General features: G+C 22.2%; 1 protein-coding gene across 1 annotated transcript; it reads left to right on the top strand.

The window, feature by feature from the left end:
- The first annotated feature begins 2,097 nt into the window (after window positions 1-2,097).
- Window positions 2,098-19,221, top strand: LOC114130157 (uncharacterized). Its single transcript, XM_027995064.2, has 5 exons — window positions 2,098-2,247; window positions 15,312-15,480; window positions 17,529-17,642; window positions 18,387-18,471; window positions 18,545-19,221. Exons 2-5 carry the CDS (start codon window positions 15,336-15,338, stop codon window positions 18,624-18,626), a joined length of 426 nt encoding a protein of 141 aa, XP_027850865.1. The 5' UTR covers window positions 2,098-2,247; window positions 15,312-15,335; the 3' UTR covers window positions 18,627-19,221.
- Window positions 19,222-23,106: the final 3,885 nt, after the last annotated feature.

Raw genomic sequence — 23,106 nt, 5'->3', positions numbered from 1 at the left:
ACAAACTTCTAAGTTTAATATAATTGTTTACTTTGATTTATGAAAACTATTAACTTAGTACAACCTAATTGAAGTGCTTAATTTTTAATAAACTATCAAAATATGTACTAAGCACTAAGCAGTAGTGAGTAGAGAGCCTATATTCACACATATATATATAATATAATATACAATATACGTTTTATATACGATAAAGTTAACCAGAAAAAATATACATATGCTTGAAAGTCCTTATTCTAGTTATAAGTTATTACAATAAGCATAAAATATTATATAGTATTCATTGTCTGATCGTCTAATAATTTGTAGATCATTCAACATTTAATTTTAAAATTCTTTATAATCTAGTTTAATTTTTGAGAAAATTATTTCACATACAAATAAATAAAAATGCTCAATAAATAATTATTGGTATACATAATTACTATTCGTTAACATTAACTTCTATGTTTATATAATTAGCAGGTACCTACACTTCACAAAAAATAACTAAAACCGAATTAGTTATATTTAATTAGTAACCTATAACGGGTACGGTAAATGTTTGAATTTATATGTAAAATTAAAGATATAGCTATATATAGTATATTTTATAAAAAAAAAAATATGTAGTCAACTTCTGACTTCACTATTTTTCGATAGTTCTTCTTAAACTTTGAAATACTAAAAAAATGGCTTTGTTTAGAGTTTAAAATTGAAATAGTATATTATGATTTATGATAAATGATCTTATGTTCCTACGGTGTAAAAATCCATGTGTAATTTTTCATAAATGTAATAATATTTGAAAATTTCATAAAATATAAAATTGTGAAATATATCAATAACACTTATAATATATAAGTTTTATTTTTAAATATATTTGTCATGGTGTGATTGTTTACTTTAACATTAAATATAAAAATATTTAAAATTGCTTAAATTGACGAAAAACATACAAAAATGTTTAAATAATACAATGTCATATAAAAATACAGAATATTTACTATAATAAAATTATAAATTTTATATTTAAATATAAAAAATAGGTACGTTGACTACGGCACTAAATGCATTAGTATCATCAATATTTGTAAAATTAAACGTTTTGGTGAAATATATTTCAGACTTCAAACAGTTTAATATAAATGTATTATTATAATCATTATTACTAAAATATAGAGTTCGGAATTTGAGGTAATTTGAATAATAGAAAAACCACTTAAAATGTGAAAAAAGTAAAAAAAGGCATTTCTTATATTAAAAAGTAATTAAAGAAGTTATTAAAAGTTTTCAATTAATGTGTGTAAAAAAGAATGTATTTAAAATGTACCTACCTATCAAATTACTATACTTTTATCAATTAAGTATGAAAAAAGTCTATACCTAAATATATATATTGACAATTCGTCATAAAAAAAAAAAAAAATGTAGACGATTCAGACTTAAAATATTCTTATACATTCAAAATGACCTTTGAACTACCACTGAAGTTAACAGTGCGTATTTCATGTACCTAGAAATAATAATCTAGATTATCATTTTCCAAATTTTCATCATCTTTTTAAACTCTTATTGATTTTTACCGTAAATACATATAAAATTGTAATTGTGATAAACATGTATAATTTAACATAGAATATCAAAAAAGGAAAAAACACGTTTATCCATTATTATAAAAATTATTTGTCTACTATCTTTCTGTAATTTTTCAAAAAAAAAAAGTATTATTAACATGCATTATTTTCTAATAAACTACTGGTCTGCTGGTCTATAAATTAAAATACTACAAGAATCCACTAGAGATGAATACCTACAATAGAAATTCAAATATAGCTATACATGCAATGACTAGAAAGCAGAACTTCGGTTGTTTATTCACCATGTATAGAACACGATAGTCGATCATACGTGGAATAAATGTATTCTATTTTCACCGTAATTGTCATTCAATTGATCGTTTTAGAAAGTGCAAAAATAAAGAACAAAAAAAAAAAAAAAATAATAAATAAATAAATTATAACACTATATTTTTCTAAGAAACCTGTGGATTAAAATAAAAACGGATGCAATATACATACAAACGAATTATAAGATTTTATACGGGGTGAGATGGGTGTGTCAGTGGGTGTGAGGCAGAGAGCACGATTTTACAAAGTCTCTTCCATGGCGCAGGGACCGGTGGTGCATATAAAACGCTTTACATAGTGCCGCTAGTGTCCTATTCTGTATTTGGCCATCACTACATAGGTACCGTCCCTTCTGAATGTAAGTACACTGCATAATACGTATTTTAATATTTAATTATTTTTTTATATTAAAATATTTTCTTTATTTTGTTCTATGTAATATAATACATTATATTTTTTCTTTGTTAATATAATATAATTAGTGTATAATTTGACATTAATATTATTAAAGGTGGACAAATAATAGAAATGATGCATTATCGTGCATATAGACATAATGCATTATTTATTTTTCTATATCAAGCAATAGAAATAGAGATTTGAATTTATTTTTTTTAAATCTATAATTAAAATTTATCAAAAAAGGTAAATTTATTATAAAATTTTATTATTATTATTATATATATAAGTATTATAGCGATATTATGATAAATAAATTGTGTAGGTAGAATGTAAGATAGTAAATATTTTATGCATCAAAAAGTATTTAAGTCAATAATATCATAAATTGGTATTTCGAAAAGTATAGTATTATGTTAATGTAGGTATAATATTTTTATAATGATAAAAACAAATCTAAAAGCGATCATTAAAATAAAATTATTAACAATTTTTAATGTAAAAGAAAAATTCTAAAAATTGCAAAATTAAAAAAAAACTAGTACAAAGTATTAGTCATACTAATAATAACCATTTAAATTTTTATCACTTAAAAATTATTATGTACCTATACTGTTTTGGTACAATTTATGTTAAAAAAAAGAGAAGAAAGAGAAGAGGAATTGTGTGGTATTTGGTAATTGGTTTAGAAATAGTAATTTTATGGTTATGCTTATGTAACAACCAGAAAGGAACTAGTAAGTAAGTCCTGAGTAGTTTTATCAGAGTGATAAATAAAATAAAATATAAAAAGTAAACGGAAAGGAAGCAAGAATCTAGTTATACGATACAATTACAATATTATTATGTAATTATATTACAGATCATTTTTTTTATTATTATTTAAAATTAGGGAATATTAGATTAATTTATTATATACTACTTACAAATCACCTTCAAAAAATTAAGTGTTTTTATTTTTTATCAATAGTCCAATTTTTTTTACCGTGGTAGGTACATAAGTAAAAAAACATATGCATCTACGTAATAATTTTTTGTACGTCAAATAGATAAATAATAGACTTTGTACAAATCTATAAAACATTTTATATCATAATGACAATTTAAAATAATAAAAATCAATTTCGTTCTATTCACAGTTAAAATTAAAATTTTTTATTTTTTATAGTATTGATATATTATTATGATTTATTATAAAAATATTCATTATATCTACGTCATCTAAATAGGTACAATTATATTGTTTCAATTTAGATATTTCTTTTTTTAAGCTAACTAAAATATTACAATTGTTAATTTATTGGAATTGAATTAACTAAATGTAAAAATACAAAGCAAATAATTAATTTTTTTAAATGTTAAAGTAATATTAAACGATAATTATTATAATAGTAAAAAAAAACAAGTGTCAGTTCCCTCGTGCAGTCAAAGTATATCGTTAATGATGATAATTTAAGTACAATGTGGTAAATCTGAATTTACATTTTGTCAATAAATATAGATTAACATAGAGAGAACAGGGATTGGTTAGGGATTGTTGAAGTGTTAGACTGCAGAACAGATTATAGATATGGACACATACGTAGGCTTGTTATGATAGGGTTTATTAGTAGGCCTGTAAAGCCATTTTAATCGCTATAATTTTATTAGTATATTAACAACAATATTCAATAAATGATAAAGATACAATAAATAAAATAATTTTTCATGGTTATTCAATATCATTAGTCGTTATAAAGTGTAAATATTGTACCTATATTTATAAAAAAAATATCATTGTAATAAACCCCCCAACAACGTAGAATATTATTAAAAACTATTTTTATATTAAATTAAAAAAAAAAAGGATCGACTAAATTATGAATTTATTTTTAATATTAATTAAATTACTATACCAAATTATAATTGTCGTTTTTAATAAAAGTGAAATAATTTTAAATAATAATATGGTTACATTCTACGGTATTTTCATTTTTAATTGTTAACAATATTTTTGTCTAGTATTGAATATATTCGAACTTTGAATTAGTTAAAGCTCTATGATTTCATACTAAATTTAAGGTTATTTTATATGATTAAAAAGTATGAAAAAAGTATAAATTGCATAAAATACGTGTTATATAGGTACACTATTATTCAAGTAATATATATTTTAATAAAAGTGTACGAGCTTAGTATTTTATAAAGAGATAATCTTATGTATTGGTATAAAGTTTTTTAACACATAAGGATTATAATACCTATGTTATTATTTCTAAAACACAAGTTTGTATATTAAAGAACATGACGAAAGATTAATTTAACCCTTTACTTATTAGGATAGTCGAAAAGAAAATGTAACCGGAAACTTGTTTACCTTATTAATAACATGATAGCTTGCAATTTGAATCATTTATTACCAAATATCAAGCCCCAAAGATATGCTATTAGCGAGAATAGAAATAATTTACAAGGGTCTATGCGTCTATTGAGTGGGTCCAAAATTACGTTTTAGATAATAACCTAGTTGTATTCATATTAAATACCTATTTTCATACGTCTTATTCATATTTCGAATGATTAATTTACTAAAATGCACTTAAATCTCAAATAAATAAATCTATAAACATATTTCTTTTGGTTTTTAAATTCAGATAAATTGTTGACTACGATGTTATAGGTATATCATACCTTATTTTAAGGATGATTTTAATGGATGGTAACTTGTTAGTTGAATTATAATAATATGATCCTCATAAATAACTAATCTAAAAAAATTAATTGTTTTTATAATTGTATGCAATATATTTTTTTAAGATATTGAATGAAATATAATAAATAAATTTTAATTTTTTTAAAAACTAATTAATTTAATTCGTACGTAAACTAAAAAAATAAAAAGTTTAAACATTAAAAATAAAATCAAACAATAACGCTATACAAGTGATATTAAGATTAGATACCTGAAGCTTAATTTTTAAAAATCTATTTCAATTTCTACTCATAATTAAGTTATTGATATAGTTAGGTTAGGTTAAAAACTAGATAATTATACATAGGTACAAAATATAGTTAGTTATTACAGTTCTTAATTTTCAAAAAGGTTAAGTTGTTTTTAGATATTTTTATTTAACAACACGAAAAACGAAAATTCTTATCCGCAATAAATTGAGATTATTAATTGACAAAAAAAAAAAAATAATAATAATAATAACTACTAATAAATATAACTGAAATAGAAGTATTTATTTTCCATGTTTTGTAAAAAGTAATATCAATATTTAAATTGTAAATACATAAATACATAAAATAATAAATTATTTTAATTCATTCTAAAACACTAAAATAAAAGTTGTATAATAATCATGGATGTCAGTAATACTTAGTGATTTCTATAAATCCTTTTACTAACATTGTATTGGATGCTCACCAGGCTATATTTGTTTGTCATTGGCATTATTTACATCAATACAATTATTAATTTAATTTATATATATATATATATAAATATTATATATAGTTTTACCTATTTATAATGAATAATCAAAAAGTAATTTTTAATAGTTTTTTTTTTATTATTAAAAATTAGGTTTTTTAAATTCTTTACTTGAGTTATTATTCAAATAAACACGGTAAAGTTGTGTGTACTTTTGTAATATAATACTATAATACGTTTAAGTCAAAATTTTAATTATTTTAATATTATGTAGATAAGATAATTAGGATGGTAATACAATAGTTGCATGTGATAAAAATATCAACTTAATGAAAAAACACGATATTTTTTATCATAGTTCTCTAAACGTTATAATATAATCCAGTAAAATGTCTTATGAAAGTATTTCTTTACGTTCGAAGAACTTCAAATTTACAATTAAATAAAAACTGTATGGTTTTATATTTCAATTACTTCCCTTCTTTTAACTTAGACAAATTATTCTAGAGTACCTACCTATAGTTATTAGGAAAATATTTAAAGATTTTCGAAAACAAAATAATAAATTGTGTATAGGAATTCAATTATACACATTACTTATGTATAGAATTCGTTTTTCTTTATTTATAAGCTATATTACGCCTTCAAACTAAGGTATACACTCACCTAATACAGTAATACCCATCATTAAATAGTACCGAAAAAACTTTTATCCTATTCAAATTTACTTAAACTAGCCAGACGTAATAGTGAAAATATTTATTAAAAAAATAAATTAGTTTTCAATTTTTGTACGACTGTGTTATTTGTGACTTTAATATCAACATTACATGATCATATTTCGTTTAGCTACAGTTCATATATATTTTTGAGATTCACATGAGAGTAATTAAATACAAACTATAGGTATTTAACTAACAATTTCATAACTCATTACAAAAATATTGCCATATGTTACCTATTATATTATGTTTTGTATAATATATATCATATATGTACTATAATAATATGCGTATAGACATTTTGAAACATATCACTGTTGTTGTCGATGTACATTAAAACTATTACACGAATTTATTATAAGGTAATGTTCAAAAAAATAATTTAATTATTCAAATTTAAAAACAGTTGATTAAAATAATAATAATAAAAAAATGGGTCACATAATCGTTGTATTAGTAGTTGAAGAAGTCGGATGTAGACACTTCGTCGTTGAGCAAGTCACTGTACCTAATAAAAATGTTAAATTTGAATTCAATGATAAACAATTGTATATTATTATTATGAAAAACAATTCTTAGCAAAGTCAACCTCTTATATCTCTAAAGTTAATGGATTATAATACATTTATAATGTTATCAATAATTGATTCAGTTTATGGTAGACCTAACTAGAAATAAATCTCATGCCTGTATAATATTATAATATTAATACAGCAGTAAAGTTAATAACTTAAATATTAATATTGATGAACAGTATAACAGTATGAATAGGTTTATGGTGTAAATTTGATAATACAATAAAATTTATCTAAAAATGTTAAAATTTAAACTATGTATAGTAAATAATATACATTAGGGGTGGGCAAGGCAATTGGCAAACTGCGAGCCTTTTTTGTCTGGCCAGTCCTACATTTCCAAATTACATCATACAGTTTTAAAGTTAATCGTCTATACTTTATGTTTGTACTTTTGTGTCGTGCTGTCGTTGAATTTATTATTTTCATGTTTTTGTAATGCTTAATAATGTTCGCAAAAAAGCGTAAAATTGTTGATGACAATAGACATTTTAAAACCTCACGGGGGAATGGCTATTTATTTATTATTTACAAAATATATATTAATTAAAATGTTTATTTTGAATGACCCTTTTTTTTATTTCTATGCTCTAACTCGCTAGATTTTAATTTTCTAAAAATTGGCTTTTTAGTAACTTTGAGTTGCCTATCCCCGCGATCTACATAATAACGACAATTTTCAAGTCCCTATAAAAAATATTTTTTGAAATAAATACTACAAAGTAATTAAGACCATTATTTATTTACTTTTATTTAAAAAAAATGCAATTTCTTCAAAAAATATTTTGTTGTTAAAAAATCCGAACATTTTTAAAATATTTCAGTATAAATTATCATAATAGATATTTTATGTAAGATTTCAACAAATATATAGTTATCTTGTCAATCAATAATTTTATTTTATTGATAGGGATAATTTTTGTATGCTATGATTTATTAGGTACCTATTAAATTCACAGTAATACACCTATTGTACAAGTATATGTATAACAGAACCATTACCCGGTTTTTCATACTTGACTATTTTTATTTTTGACAACACTCAAACTAGAGCTAATTTTCTTTTAGAAACCAATCTCTAAATTGAAAATCAAAACATTTTTTTCAAAAAGGCGATGATAAGCGAAAAAAATTAATATTTTTCTGGTTTTATAATGATTTTGTTTTTCAATATAAATTAAACATTTAAAAAATGCCAGTGTACAGTGTAAACATTTATTGCTACGAATTTTTCTGTAATAATTATTGTATATTACAGGTGGAAATTTAATTCAAATTATAATACTTTTAATGAGTCTAACAGGTATAATAACAGATTATTATTTTCAAAATGTACCATAATTCGTTTCATGATTAGAATTAGAAAAAAACAATTTTGTTTCTTATTTATAGACATGTTATTATTGAATATATCATAAGCTACTCGCTTAATTTTTATATGCAACATTAAGTCTTACAAGAAGATATTTAGAATAAAAAATACAATATAGGTACCCAAATTGAATTTACTATATAATTCAGTTTTCTATAAAAACTTAAGTTATAAAAAAAACTTTTCTTCGTGTTGTACATTAATTTAAAACTTTAGAGGTTGGAAACGCGGATTGATAACATCCAATTAAAGTAAAATGTTTCTTGATTTAGTTTTATTAATGTAAAAACTAAAATAGAGATGAGAAGAAAACAATATTAGATTAAAAATGAAGTGTATTCTATTTAATCATTCCTTGATATAAGCTATTTGTATATAGGAAATTGTATATGTCATAAATATTATTTTATTTTGTTTTATTATTATAAATAATAATATTGGCTTATTTAAGTTTTGAAAAATTATATTACATATTTTTAGGTTTGAATGACTGTCAGTATTTAATCTAGTAACAGTAATTATTATAATTAAAAAAAAATTATCATATTATTATTACTATATATATATATATAATATTTATTATTATAGTAAATAACTAATTAGTAGCTATAATTTACGATTTGTAATCGATTTCACCCGACCTTTTTTACTTGAATAAAATACACTGATTCCGCCATAAAGGGTAGCGTAAATAATAAACCAACAATTCCCTATAATTTAAAGCTATATAAGTTAATTCAAAGCCGAAATACTGATTTATTTTTGAATATCGAAAAAAAATTGCAACTGAATGAACCACGAAAGTTCTGGGAAAATTAAACTTACCAAACAAAAATTACACATCGTAATTTAATCAATCATTTGTAAATTGACACGTTATATACACTATCGATGATATAATATAGGTACAGTTTTATTATGTTTATATAGTTATTATTGTATTTAATTTTTTCTACTGAGAAGAACATTGAGCAATTTTACAAAAAAAAAAAAAATTATAAATTTTAAAATATTTACATTATAAAATATATTGCTTTCCAGTATTTACATTCAAATAAATAATATTTTTTAGTACTTAAAATAAAACTAAAAATTATTCAGCATATTTAAAAAAAATTAAACCTATGTTTAATATAGGATTTCATTAATGCATATAAAAAAAAATATTTAAAATATTTAAAAAATTTTAAATTAATTAATAAGTTTAAGCAGTAACCTGCAGGATACAGACGGTCGTTATTGTTAAAATAATATTGATTAATTGTTAATAAAACTAAACCAAGAAACAAAGCTATAGAAGTAAGCAAATAAACGTCTCTGATTAGGGCGAGAAAAACGTGCACAAAAGTCAAAAATTACGTGTATATACTATTTTTATAGCAAGTTAAAAACTATTTAATACAAGGTTATTCATAAATTGTTTGTACAGCAACAATTAACATTTAATTTTTTTTTATATATAATAACAATGTCAAAATTACAAAAATTGAAAACTATTGTTGTAGATTCATAAGATATCTATTTGATTTTAATACCTGAGGCTTGAAAATGTAATACAAGTTGTCAAGATTCTTTACAAGTTTTTTTATACTAGAATAGATTTTTTTAAAAGTTCAGACTAAACCACATTAATTTTTTATGGGAGTTTGAAGTTTGTATTTTGAAAAATTTGTATTTTTAAACGTAAAATACCGATTTCTCTTAAAAATTTCTACTCTCAATCGTTTTTCACGTTAATTAGCTTATTATTGAATCAAATTTAATACATCTATTTAAGTTGCGCATAATACACATTTATATTCAATTAAAATCAACGTGAAATTAAGATTTTTCTTTCGATTGTTGAGATGAAATTAAAATTTAGCCTTTAAACCGTCACATTATTCAATTGTTGTTATTCAAGAGTTTGTTCCAGCCATAAACTCAACATCCTTGTAATTATGATGACACCGTACACCTAATAATGGGTATGCTTTTTGTCAACTGTATATTTTAATAGAAAATAGGTCACAACCCAACAGATACCTATAAAAAATCGACTTATTAGGTTCATCGTAAACAATTCACGCTATCATTTTTTAATGTATTGGTATCTTTAATGAAATCATTAATTATTATAAATTACCTATAATAAATTTAGTTTTGGAACCAACATTTTTTTTTTTTTTTTTGATGTTTTGCCAACTGATTAACCACTTTAAATATGATAATATATATTAAATGTTTTATAGTCATATAATATATATTACACACGAATAAAAGCACTCTATACATTTTTTGGACGTAGCAAGATAAAATTTTAAAACCAATACAACTCCCTAACCTAACCTAAATTTAGTAACCTTTTTATTTTTAGTCAATTTTATTGCGTCGGTGTTTAAATAAAATAATTATTATATCAAAACATTTATTATGTAAAATAAATTCAATCTCTTCTTCTTTTTGTTATATGCCTCTATTACATAATATAATACAATTTATAAGTTAACGTAATAAGCATTCTCCTATTGATATTAGTCGTTTAATTTTTAATATAATGACAACTATATATATATTTTTAGAATTATTTTCCATGAGAAAACTTACAGGAGGCTTAGAAAATACAAAATAATAATATAATAATAATTTCTCAGCCACACTTTGTATAAAATTTCGAAAAGCTATAGGTACTACGTTTTAAGTACAAATATGTAACCGTCGAATTTCCAGATTTAAACATAATCAAATTTATTACATCAACAGATATCATGGCACCATCTATAACATTATAGGATTGTAATGTGAATAAAATATATAAAAGGTATAATAATATTAGTATTATTGATTACGCACTAAATATGTTACGAAAATGTAAAATTTTGATTTTAAAAGGTAGAGTATGATTTTTAAACACGTGTATCGTCTGTAAATATTGACTTTGAAACCTGCGATGTGAGTTGTATACGTCTTGTAAATGAAAATCCAATTATTTAACTGAAAAGATGATTATCGCTTTAATTTATGCTGTTCACGAATTATTTTTCAGCTATATAATCAAAGTAGACGGTATAAATATATCATATATGTAACATTGTATCCTTTTGAACAAAATTAAAACCTGAATTATAACAGGTAATAAATAATAATTTAATATACATATAATAGTTTGCTATATATATATGCAAAATATTTTATACTATATAGATACTTAGCATTCGAACTGGCACTGTGGTATTTGAAGCTATGTAATTAAACTTATTACATCTTTCTAAACTAATCGTCCATATTGTGTACAGGGAAATTTTTAGATAGGATGTGAGTGAATTGACAAAACACTACATCATTTGTGAAATTTTAATATAAAGTCAGAAATTTTGTAATTTTTATGATTATATTTTTTTTTTAACTCTGTTTCTTGGACAAAATGTATAGAATAATCATTATTTAAAAAATATAAATTTTATCGAAAAATAAAAAATAAAAAATACGATACCTTTGGGCTATTTAGTTAACAATACTATTAATTTCAATAAAAATTTAAGAAGAAAAAATTATATTCAATGCTTTTATATACCACAAATATTCAATATATTCAGCAGCAATATTGACCATGTTGATTTCTATACATTTATATATTTTTAATAATATAGGTACTGTAAATTAGCCATAGACATATAATTTTCAAAATCGAATTTCAATATTTTTTTGTTTAATTCTTTGTATTGCATTTTAATTTTCCAATTTTATATAATATATACTAGAAATATTTTTAACCATGAAAAACTATAATTAAATAATTTTTATAAAAATTTGAGTAATTTGTAAAACCGTTAACAAAGAAAAATTCATTACTTTTTTCACCACGGTATAATACAATTTTCACTTATCTAAAAAAAAATATTAATTAACAATTAATTGTATGCTCTTCATCACTTAAGTGTTGTTATCTTTGAGACGGTTCTAAGCGTATAATACATTATTAAAACTACCTACAAATTAACTTATATAAATTACTATGTTTCAATCATAATTTTTTTCCTCACAATTTGATCATAGTTTATTATTTAGATATTAATTCTAAAATGTATACATTACACATAATGTAATGAAAATTATAAATTAATAAATTAATTTGTGCAACTATAGGTACTATAATTTTTCTTTATTCATTTGCGATTGGCTTATAATGAATATAAATTTACATTAATAATGTTCATGTAAATGGGTAAATAAAATAAATTATTATTATAATTTTCTTATATCATAAAAAAAAATATTATTAATTTAACAAAACATTAAAACACTACTTCCTTTTTTAGTCTCCATCAATGGTTTTCTGCAAGATTTTGTATTATAATATAGTACTATGGTTAATGGTTATAATAGTAGTGTTAAGACTTAAGATAGAGAGATAATTTATTGGAAGATTTTTACGATTTTTAAGTTGCCGTTTAAGAAATCGTGTTTAAAGAGGAAATATTTGTCTCTTCTTCAATAGTTAACATAACAATATAATTACGAAGAGTAATATTCTAAATTTTTTATTTCAAACTATATGTATTACTATTTTGAAGAAGATAAATCTTAAAAATAATTTTACAGCATACTCGTTTTAACTAATGTTTTTACTTAAGAGAAAAAAATGTCTCGCTTTAATATTAACCAATATTATTTGATGAATATCTATAAATATTATGAGTATAATATTATTAATTAATAAAATTATATATAATAATTGTATGTATACCATAGTTATAAAATTCTTTCAATTAAAAATCAATATTTAATGTAATTTGAAAATGACAATAAAATATGTTAAATTATAATAAAATAGGTCTGTGATCAAATTAAATATTTTATTGTAGATATAAAAATTTAAATATTCAACTAATTCTTTAAATTTTAAAATACTTAATATATTTTACAAACGAAAATTAAAACACACTTGGTATTTAATGTAAATAATAAATACAATTTTAATTATTTCAATTTTATTATTTTTGCTAGGTATATTTTTAGTCATAAAAACGTTTAATTACAAAATCCATGAAGAAACTACATATTTGTCACAGTGAATTTAATAATATTTTTGCCACTTTGACAGATATTCTAGTTTTTACTTATTTAAAAATAGACACAATAGTAAATATAATTTGCCATTAAAATGTTAAGTTATTAAAAATAAATAAAAATTGTGAGAATTAATGGAAATTTACTTAAATTTATTTTGTGAGTATTCTTTATGAATCGAGATTTAACTGATCAATATTTACCAATAATAGCTGTAATAGCTATCAGCTTATTATACCTTAGGTATTCAAAATATAATTTATAATACTTATCACGAACAACATTTTATAATAACATAACATAAACCATGTACCTATAACGAAATTTACATTTAAAAACAAATAGTTATATTTATTACAAACCAATTTATTTGATGAAAACTAATTAAACTTTAAAATGATTAACTTATAAAAGAGAGACTATAATATTTTAATATATATCATAGACACATAAGAAGTATACATATATAACTAACTTAAGTTTTTAATGATAATAAAGCAGGTTCAACATGAACATAATTTTTAATATCTATATTATTTTTTCTAAAACTAATGATTAAAACTCTATGTAAGGTAGGTATTATACTTGTTTTGATAGTAATAATAATTTTTTTTTATTCGTATATATCCTACCGTCTCTATTACGGTTATTTGCTATATTGCATCAGATATTTTAAAACGTTCGTTTCCACCACATGTCCACATATTTAAATACTTAGTGATATAATAATACCTATTACTTTTAGGTACTTAAATGAAATAAAGTTAACATTTTTTTTTTTTTTTTTTTTAAGATAAGTTGTTTTATAAGTTGGCAATCTATTGTCTATAATGATTATGAATTTATGACTTTTTATTATATGTTTATACATTATAATATAGTAACATTAAATTATAATAACCTGCAACGATAAATTATCAATTATAATGTTTTAAGATATGGTGAGATTGTTGAGTAATAATAATCAATATTGTCAATATTATCGTGTGCCGTGCATTGAATTTGAATATGGAATATAATATAGGTTATACCACGGTAAAACTTATATTAGGTGCTTATATTATATACCTGTTATACCTATAATATATATAGATGTACTAAGTTCAATACTGACTATTAATATTTTTGTAATAAATTATCGAAAATTATCATTTAAACATAGAAGTTAATCATTTAATTTTTAAACCATTTATTTACATTGTACGTACCTATATAGAATGTATTGAAATGATATTAGTCTATCCATTAATATATTTTTTCTATTATCCATTTTTTAAATAATACTGGTACCTAAAATGTTATTTTCGTAAATCTGCTATATGGATTGTTTTAATTATTTTACTACTTACCAAATACCCAATATTAGCTCGTTCTCTTTGCTTTGGATTAAAAATGCTGTTTGTATTACTCAATTATATATTATATATTGATTATGTAATATGTTCCTTTATAATTTTAACAAAGTTTGAAATTTCTTGGATTAATAACATTATTGTTTTGTTTTCTTTGTGAATATATTTTTAAGTGATTTTGTTTTAGAACATTAATTGCATTAACACGTACTCTAAAAAGACGTATAGGTATGGACCGTTGTGTCTTGTATTTAAGATTATATTGAGAATTTTACATTCTCGGATTTCGAATTTGTTACGTGTTTCTCAACTTTTAATGTATAAATTACACGTGATTATAAAATGTGTATAGGTATTACCTACGCTAAGTAATTTATATAAAAATAAAATAATAAAATAATTTGGTTGATTTTAATTTTAAATATTTCACAATTATAAAACGCAATATTCTATATTTACTAAATCCTTAGTTATGTATAGGTACTTGCTTGAATATTATGTAAAAATATTACTACTTATTTATATTATTTTTTTCTAGAAAAAATTAATTCACGTTGATAACATGACGACGAGTGTAACAATAATGTTAATATGCATTCTTGGACCGACATTATTGTTGATAATGCCGGATAACACCACAGCTTCAGATAAATTCTTTCAGACTGGTGGCCGCTTTGGTAAAAGACACGATGATCGTATACCTGCAGGTACAAATAGTTGATTCATATGTTAATAGGTTACAAGTTTGTACATGGACAATAATAATATTTATTTGAATATAAGCATAACGTAGGTTCGTAAATACCTTTATGATGATTGATGAATGTTTAAGTATGGACATAAATAATTAACTATGATGAATTTAAGAATTGTATTTTTATCGGGTGATCAATTGATTATGAATAAAATTAAAGAATATAAGGTTTTTAATTTTGTGTTCAATTCTATATTGTATTCTACATCTTAAGTCAGTTTTAATTTATTTTGTTTAGAAATAATACAACTCTAACACATTATATTTTATTATTAATAAATAATGTCCTTTTTCCAAAATAAATTTGATCTAAATAACTAATATACAAAAATTAACTCAACTAAATTACGCATTTTAACATATTTTATAAAAATATATTTTATGCATAATATATATATTACGTTACGGGAAAAAGTTAAAATTGGCCAAACCACAAAATTGTCTGGTCAAAACGTGAATTGCCACGATATTTGGAAAAAATGTCATACTTCGGCTTTTGCTCTAATAAACCTAGTTGTGAACAATCTGATTTTGGTAAAACCGGAGTGACTTTCATCGTAAGATTTTATAACGATCATTAATGACCACATCTATTCAACTTATCATTGTTATCGCATTTTATTTACTCCTCATAATGCAATAGACCTTGTCTAATTTGCAAAATATCGCAAGTGGATTTATAGATTAATAACGTACTATATATATGTATTACTACAATTCATATAGAAATTTTAACTAATTTATGTTTATGCGTATGGTTTAAATTTATTTCATACATTTTGAGGGGAGGGATTTTACTCCTCACGTTAATGCAAAGTTTAATATAAATTGTGTAATATAAAAAAATATTTATATTATCTACTCAGACTTTTAGTAGGTATATTAAGGGTTGAATTGGATATTTTGAGGAATAAAGACGGTAAAGAAGTGTATGTGTGAAAATATAAGTACTTTCCATTTTTCTTTGTCATCTATATTTTTGAAGATATCTAGTTGACGAAGTGGTGAGTTTTCTATAATAATATGGTTAAATAATTTCTTGGTAGCTTTTCTGAGAACGCTATTTACAGGATTTAAATTGGGTATATTGTTGTAATAAGATTTGTTTTTGAAGTTTTGAAGTTTTATTTTTAGTTTATTGGTATGGTACCTAGTTCAAAATACATTTGTCATTGGGGCTAAGCTTTGAATGCTCTTAACAATCACAATAAATATTCTGAAAATATGAATTTAAAAAATATATTTCTTACAGTTTTAAAAGTTTTATAGGTACCTAACCTAACCTAGTGAAAACACGCTGTACGATTGTTTTTAGAATGGTTAATGATTTTGCACTCAAATAGAAATATTTTCATCTCTTTTTTAATTATTTTAAGATATAAAAACAGTAATAAATGTGTATTAAATATATTTATTATACTATACATTTAAAATAATGTAACATTAGGATCACTATATAACTATAACAAAATAACCTGGTTTATAGAAGAACAATAGATTTGATAAGAAAAAATTGAAAAAAGTATCTTGCAGATTTGAAAAAGTTTCTAAAACATCAAGAAATGCCCAAAAAGGTTACGTCATAATAATATGTTAAAAATTATAGAAAAATAATCGCATTAACTTATGAAATAAATATGATAATGAATAACATTTATGACACCTTTTTTTCACGGAGCTACGTTTTAGACTTTCTTTTCTAAAGTGACAAAAACACGTGATGTCTAAACATAATTTGGTTTCAGCATAATATAAGTCATATACACTTGCAATATTAAAAATAAATATATATATTAAAACAGTTTGATTTTTAGCATTTTAAACATATTTAGATAAAATAGTACTCATTCATTATCAAAAAATTAAAACTAGTGGAATGTACCTACTTATTTGTAATATGTTTACTTTTTTATTTGCATAAACAATAATAATATATTTGTGTTTATTATTTTATAAGAATAAATTGAATCCATTATTATAATGATATTTTGATATTTTAAGATTATCGTTATGCAGCCATGATAAAAACACGATCAGTGGACAATGTACCACCTAGGATAGAAAGAGGTTTTTACATATCAAGGTATGGTAAACGAAGTACTAACTCAATTACAGGTAAAATATTTTTATACATTTGTATGCATTTATTAATTTATTCAAAAATAAATATTTATATAAACATAATAATTTATTGAAGTATGATATTTATAAATATGAAATTATTTTATTGCATTTTAATTCAAAATGTATCATTATATAAATGAAAAACATACATCAAAAAGTCTAAGGTCAAATTAAAAGTAAAATTTGAAAGTTAAAGTTAAAAAATAATTCAGGATTTTTCATGAAATTAGGTATTTCACTTTATTTAATCGATAAATATTTAATAGTTTAACTTTTTAAAAAATTTTAAATTTATATTATTAAAAAAATAAATATATTTTTTTTTTCATGTCATTGTCTTTTATGGCAGCAAAAATGCTTAAATCTTCGATTTGATGGTTGTTTCTAAATTATTTTGTATTTTTAAAAACATTAGAAATGTATAACTTTTTTTAGTATTTCGATCAAAAATATTTTGATTACAAATTAAAAAAATTAACACAACATTTCTAATTAACTTTTTTTACTGTAATCATTTAAATAAAACAATTACAACGTAAATTATAAACGTGAAAATTATACTATTTAATTCTTAAGAAAACGGGTGAAAATATTCAAATTTATTGTACTAGAGAAATTAATGTTTGTTAAATATCATGAAATAACGTATTTAAAAATACCTTAATATATATAATTACTTATAAAAAATCTAAAATTTTTAAAACTAAAACTTGGTTTTGATATTTTGTTTTTCAGATCCGTACTATTTTACACTTTGTTTGCCGTCCTATGGTATATATTGTGATTTCACAGGATTACCTAATTTACTTCGTTGCAAAAGGTAAATTATATAGTTAATACACTTTTGTGAAACGTGTTTCATTAATGTAGATACAACTGTTTTATTAAAACAGGATCCACCCAACAGCATGCTCGAATCTAAATTATGTCAATGATAAAATTCAGATGAAGCCCGACAACGACATAACCATTTAAATTGTTAGTCATTTTTCTCAATAGCCTAGATTAAAATATATACATTTAATAATTGATCTGAATATAATTACGACTAGAATTTTAAGCAACTATAATAAAATTATTTTGTGAATTAATAATATTTCATTTTACTAGAATATTTCATGTTGTATTCATTTTTTTAGCGAGCCTTATTGGTCTTTTAATTAAAAACATCGTAAATATATAAATAAGGATTATAACTTATAAATAGTAAATGGTATTTCTTATAATTTTATCAAAAATATTAATTATTATCAAATATATATTATAATGTATTCAAACATTTAATAGATATTAACGATTTGAAATATAATATTAGGTACGTGGAGTACTGGAGTAGATAATTTAAATTATTTCTAACAACATTAATTTTCAAAAAAGTAATTATCAAATTCAACAATTACAACATGGATCAGATGTGATATAATTACACTTGGTTTACACTGTAGACATTCAAAATAGTATTTTATTGTGTAAATATCTTTCTAAAAAATTTAAATATGCTATTTTTAACTCAATCTAAATCAATAACCTAACATTGTCGTAGGATCAGAATATATATCTTAAACATATATGTTATCTGTTATTTTATTTATTATTAAAAGTAATGAAAATACCTAAATTATATTTTATAAGTACCTATTTATATTGTTTTTTTTTTTTTTTGTAATTAATAAGCAGCAGCTTCATCAATATATTGATTAGTGATTTCAGAAAATACTGGTATCTGATACTTGAAAAAATATTACACAACAATCAAATTGAGTGTAAATTATTATTGAATATGAAGGAAATAATATGTTTTAGACTTGTTGAAACTTGTACTTGCAAACTAAAGAGTATAATTAATTGATTCTTAGAAATAGTTGTGTTCAATAAAAACGTAGTAGGTATTCTTCCTTACCAAACTATAAAACAAGTAAAAATATCAATGAATATTTTAAGGCGGTATATATAGTGAATAAAAGTATGCTATGTTCAAGGAATTGCCTACTTAACTACTTCTTCTTCGTAGTTTTAAATAGATTTAATAGGTATATTATTTTTTTTCACGATAAAATAATTAGAAATAGTCAGAAAACTATACAGAATATTTAAAAATATTAAGTTAAACACTGTTAAAAATAATAAATAAAAAGGTTTTGTAGTTTCCAAAAATGTATTAGGTACTTATATCGAATATTTTGATACCTAATGAATAACATTGCAATAAAATACCACGTATTATTACTTTATATTACCTATAATTGATAATTTAAAAAATAAATATTCTTAAAAACAATATCAAAACAGTTAATCATAAATAATTATAAACTAAATCAAATATATAAACCAAATGCTGGAAGCCAGAGTGCGCCATGCGTACCGTTTTCTTTGCACAGCTTAATGGGAAATCTTCGTTGACTTCGCAGTTTTGGGCTCTTAAGATTGATTACCTTAATAAATTATATTGAAAATATCGTTAATTTACCGGACAGCCATTTTTTTGTTTTGTTTTTGAACTTTCGTAGTCATTTGCATACGGATTTTTCGTAAAATAATAGTTGTGGCGTCATGGGAAACATAGCAAACGAGTACCTAACCTGCACAGTTACTGGATTTAAAACACCCAAATGAACAGTTTTTAATCTTTAAACTCAATATTTATTTTCATTTGATACTCTAATGCACAAACCGCTCGGATCCTTCCTCGACATAGCCATTTTTTATGTCACTAATAAAATACGTGAAAATTGCTATATTTTACAGGTTGCGAGTTAAATGTATCAAAAAAACGTTAAATGTCTTATATAGGTACAACCATCCTAATATACAATCCATGTCCATCATTAATAATAAATATCAAATTAATTGATTTAAGACGTACCAATTAAATACATTCAGTTATTTAACCGTAATTTTAATAATTACCTTTAATTATATCATAGAACTGGAAAACACTACAAACTAACTTGCAACTAACTATACTAGGCGACAATTGTAATTTGTACAATATATTATATCATTATACATTAAATTTATACAATCAAAATAATTGTATAATCGCATTATAAACAACTGTTTTTAAATTTTTTCCGTTTTAACTCAGGTATATGTATTTTTGAAAAGTATAGTGGAATGTGAACAGATTTTTGAAAAAAATTATTATGAAAAAAATGGGTTTAATACAAGTATAGGTAAATGATATAAAATAGTTAAGTACAAATAGTATAGTAGCTATATTTTACATAAAAGTAAAAAAAAAAATTGTAACAACAATTTTTTTTATTATAAAAGTCATACCTGTCAAATAGTTTAATGTGCATCAGGCATATGCTGCAGCTGCATATCTCGATTCTATATAAATACAATTTTAACTAAGGTTGTTCATAAATGGACTGAAGCTAGGTAATTTTATGGATATTTTTCATTTTTATGATTAGGTAATCAATTCATATGTACAACAATTCTAAAACCTCAGTTTTCAGCTAATATTTTTCCCAAAATTTAGTAAAACACCAATGAATTCTCTTATTTTGTAAGTAGTGAATGTTTTTTTTATTATTTTAAATTATGTATTAAATTTATTTATACTTAACCTAGGCGTATCTAATAACTTAATGCCTAAAGATGGAATTTTTCTTGCACAGATTATAACTTTAAAATGTCTACGTCAATAAATTAAATATTTTTTACACGCCTATATAATTTTTATTAGTATTAAGTTAAAATATACTATACATATTTGGATGAAGACATTTTTATTTTTAATTAGTTCAATACATATTCACTGTTTAAATGGGGTTTTTAGGTACTATTCGAAAATTAATCAAATGTGATTTTACATTTTAAAAACATTTTTGGATTAAACGATGCAGTGCATGCTCTCAAAAGTAAAAGTAATTTTATTACATATTACATTTACTATCTAATATTTATATAGTATATTACTATATCACATTGACAAATTACTGAGGAATATCTATGTACTGTAATAGAAGTATTGTTGATTGTGCATAAATATTATTATCTACAGGAAACATCGTATTTATGTTTATTTTGATGTAATTGAAGTAATTAATTATGTATGCATGAGCCATCGTGTTGATTTGGCCATAATCCTGCAAGTATAGCTTTATCTATATCTATATTCTATATATATATATATATATATTTAACATTGAACATTTTTTAAAATAGCAATAATGTTTTAAATAACGCACTAAAAAAAAATTAATTAATTAAATAAAGTAACAATTATAAACAAGTAGTAATAAATTTATAAATATTTATTATATTATAGATAACACTAATCAAGAAACATATTTTAACTTAAAAATCTTGAGAGCCAATTAAATACGTAAAAATGACGATTACCTGAGTTAGGGAACCAATTCAATAGCTCCGATTCAACCATGTACCGATTCTCTTGCAAGAGCATTTACTTCATAATGTTATGAATTATTTTAATAATAAATTATAATATTCTAATTGCAAATTGCATCGATTAAGCATTTATAAGTTTGGTTTGCAATTTAATGTCTTTATTTGATGTCCTTCAATGTAGTTATATAAATAATAATAATAAATAAATAAATAATAATTTAAGACGCATCAAAAATTACATTTTTTTTTTTTAACAATAACAATATTATAGAAAATATTCATTCTTAAAACTATATAATATTATAAAACCAACTAATATTATAATAATAATAATTTTAAAAATCAATAAAAATCCTGCTAATTTGACGTATTAACTTTATAATTTTAACATAACCCTATATTTTTACCTTCCATTCCAATAATTTCAAAATCTATCAATTTGTAACAATTATTGTTACTTTAGAGTAAATTGTAATTATTAGTAAATAAATGGTAATTCGCCTTAAGTTGTGGTTTGATAACAGTTGATTCTTCTTGTACCAACATAATTAGTTCTTGTAACAACATGCTGTACTTCCCATTGATTTATTAAGTTATGCATAGGTAGCTAATGAAGCAATATGTAGCCATTTGAAATCTTCCTGAGGGGGTTCTTTAGATTTTGATATTCAATAATTTTCTCCAACTGCCATCTCATCATCCAAGGGAGATTCTTCATCTTTTTCTAATTAAATATAGACAATATTTATAAAAAAAATATAAATAAAAAAAAAAATAAATGTATAAAAATAAGTATTATTGACAACAAGTAATTGCTTCAACCACACTGGATTTATAACACCGTAACAAATTTAAATTTAGTAATTTACGTATTTATATTAAGCTTAGCTGTTTTGCATTTAGAAAAAATAGAATTTATTTTTGTTTAATTGTTATAACTTATTGAGTAAAAATTAAGTACAGTGTACTCTCGACTATCCACGGAATAGGGTAGATTGGCATCTACGGATAATCTGAAAAATTCAAATTCAAACAAAAATGTTATAATTATATATTATATGAATTATTAAAAAAATTAAATCATTTAATTTAA

This window comes from Aphis gossypii, chromosome X, assembly GCF_020184175.1.
Source record: "Aphis gossypii isolate Hap1 chromosome X, ASM2018417v2, whole genome shotgun sequence".
In the NCBI taxonomy this organism is placed as follows: domain Eukaryota; kingdom Metazoa; phylum Arthropoda; class Insecta; order Hemiptera; family Aphididae; genus Aphis; species Aphis gossypii.
This window is presented reverse-complemented; position numbering and strand designations above follow the sequence as displayed.

Coding starts and splice junctions, on each gene's coding strand:
- LOC114130157 (XM_027995064.2), top strand. CDS start 15,336: ATGACGACGAGTGTAACAATAATGTTAATATGCATTCTTGGACCGACA. Junction 15,481..17,528: donor CGATGATCGTATACCTGCAG/GTACAAATAGTT, acceptor TGATATTTTAAG/ATTATCGTTATGCAGCCATG. Junction 18,472..18,544: donor AATTTACTTCGTTGCAAAAG/GTAAATTATATA, acceptor TTATTAAAACAG/GATCCACCCAACAGCATGCT.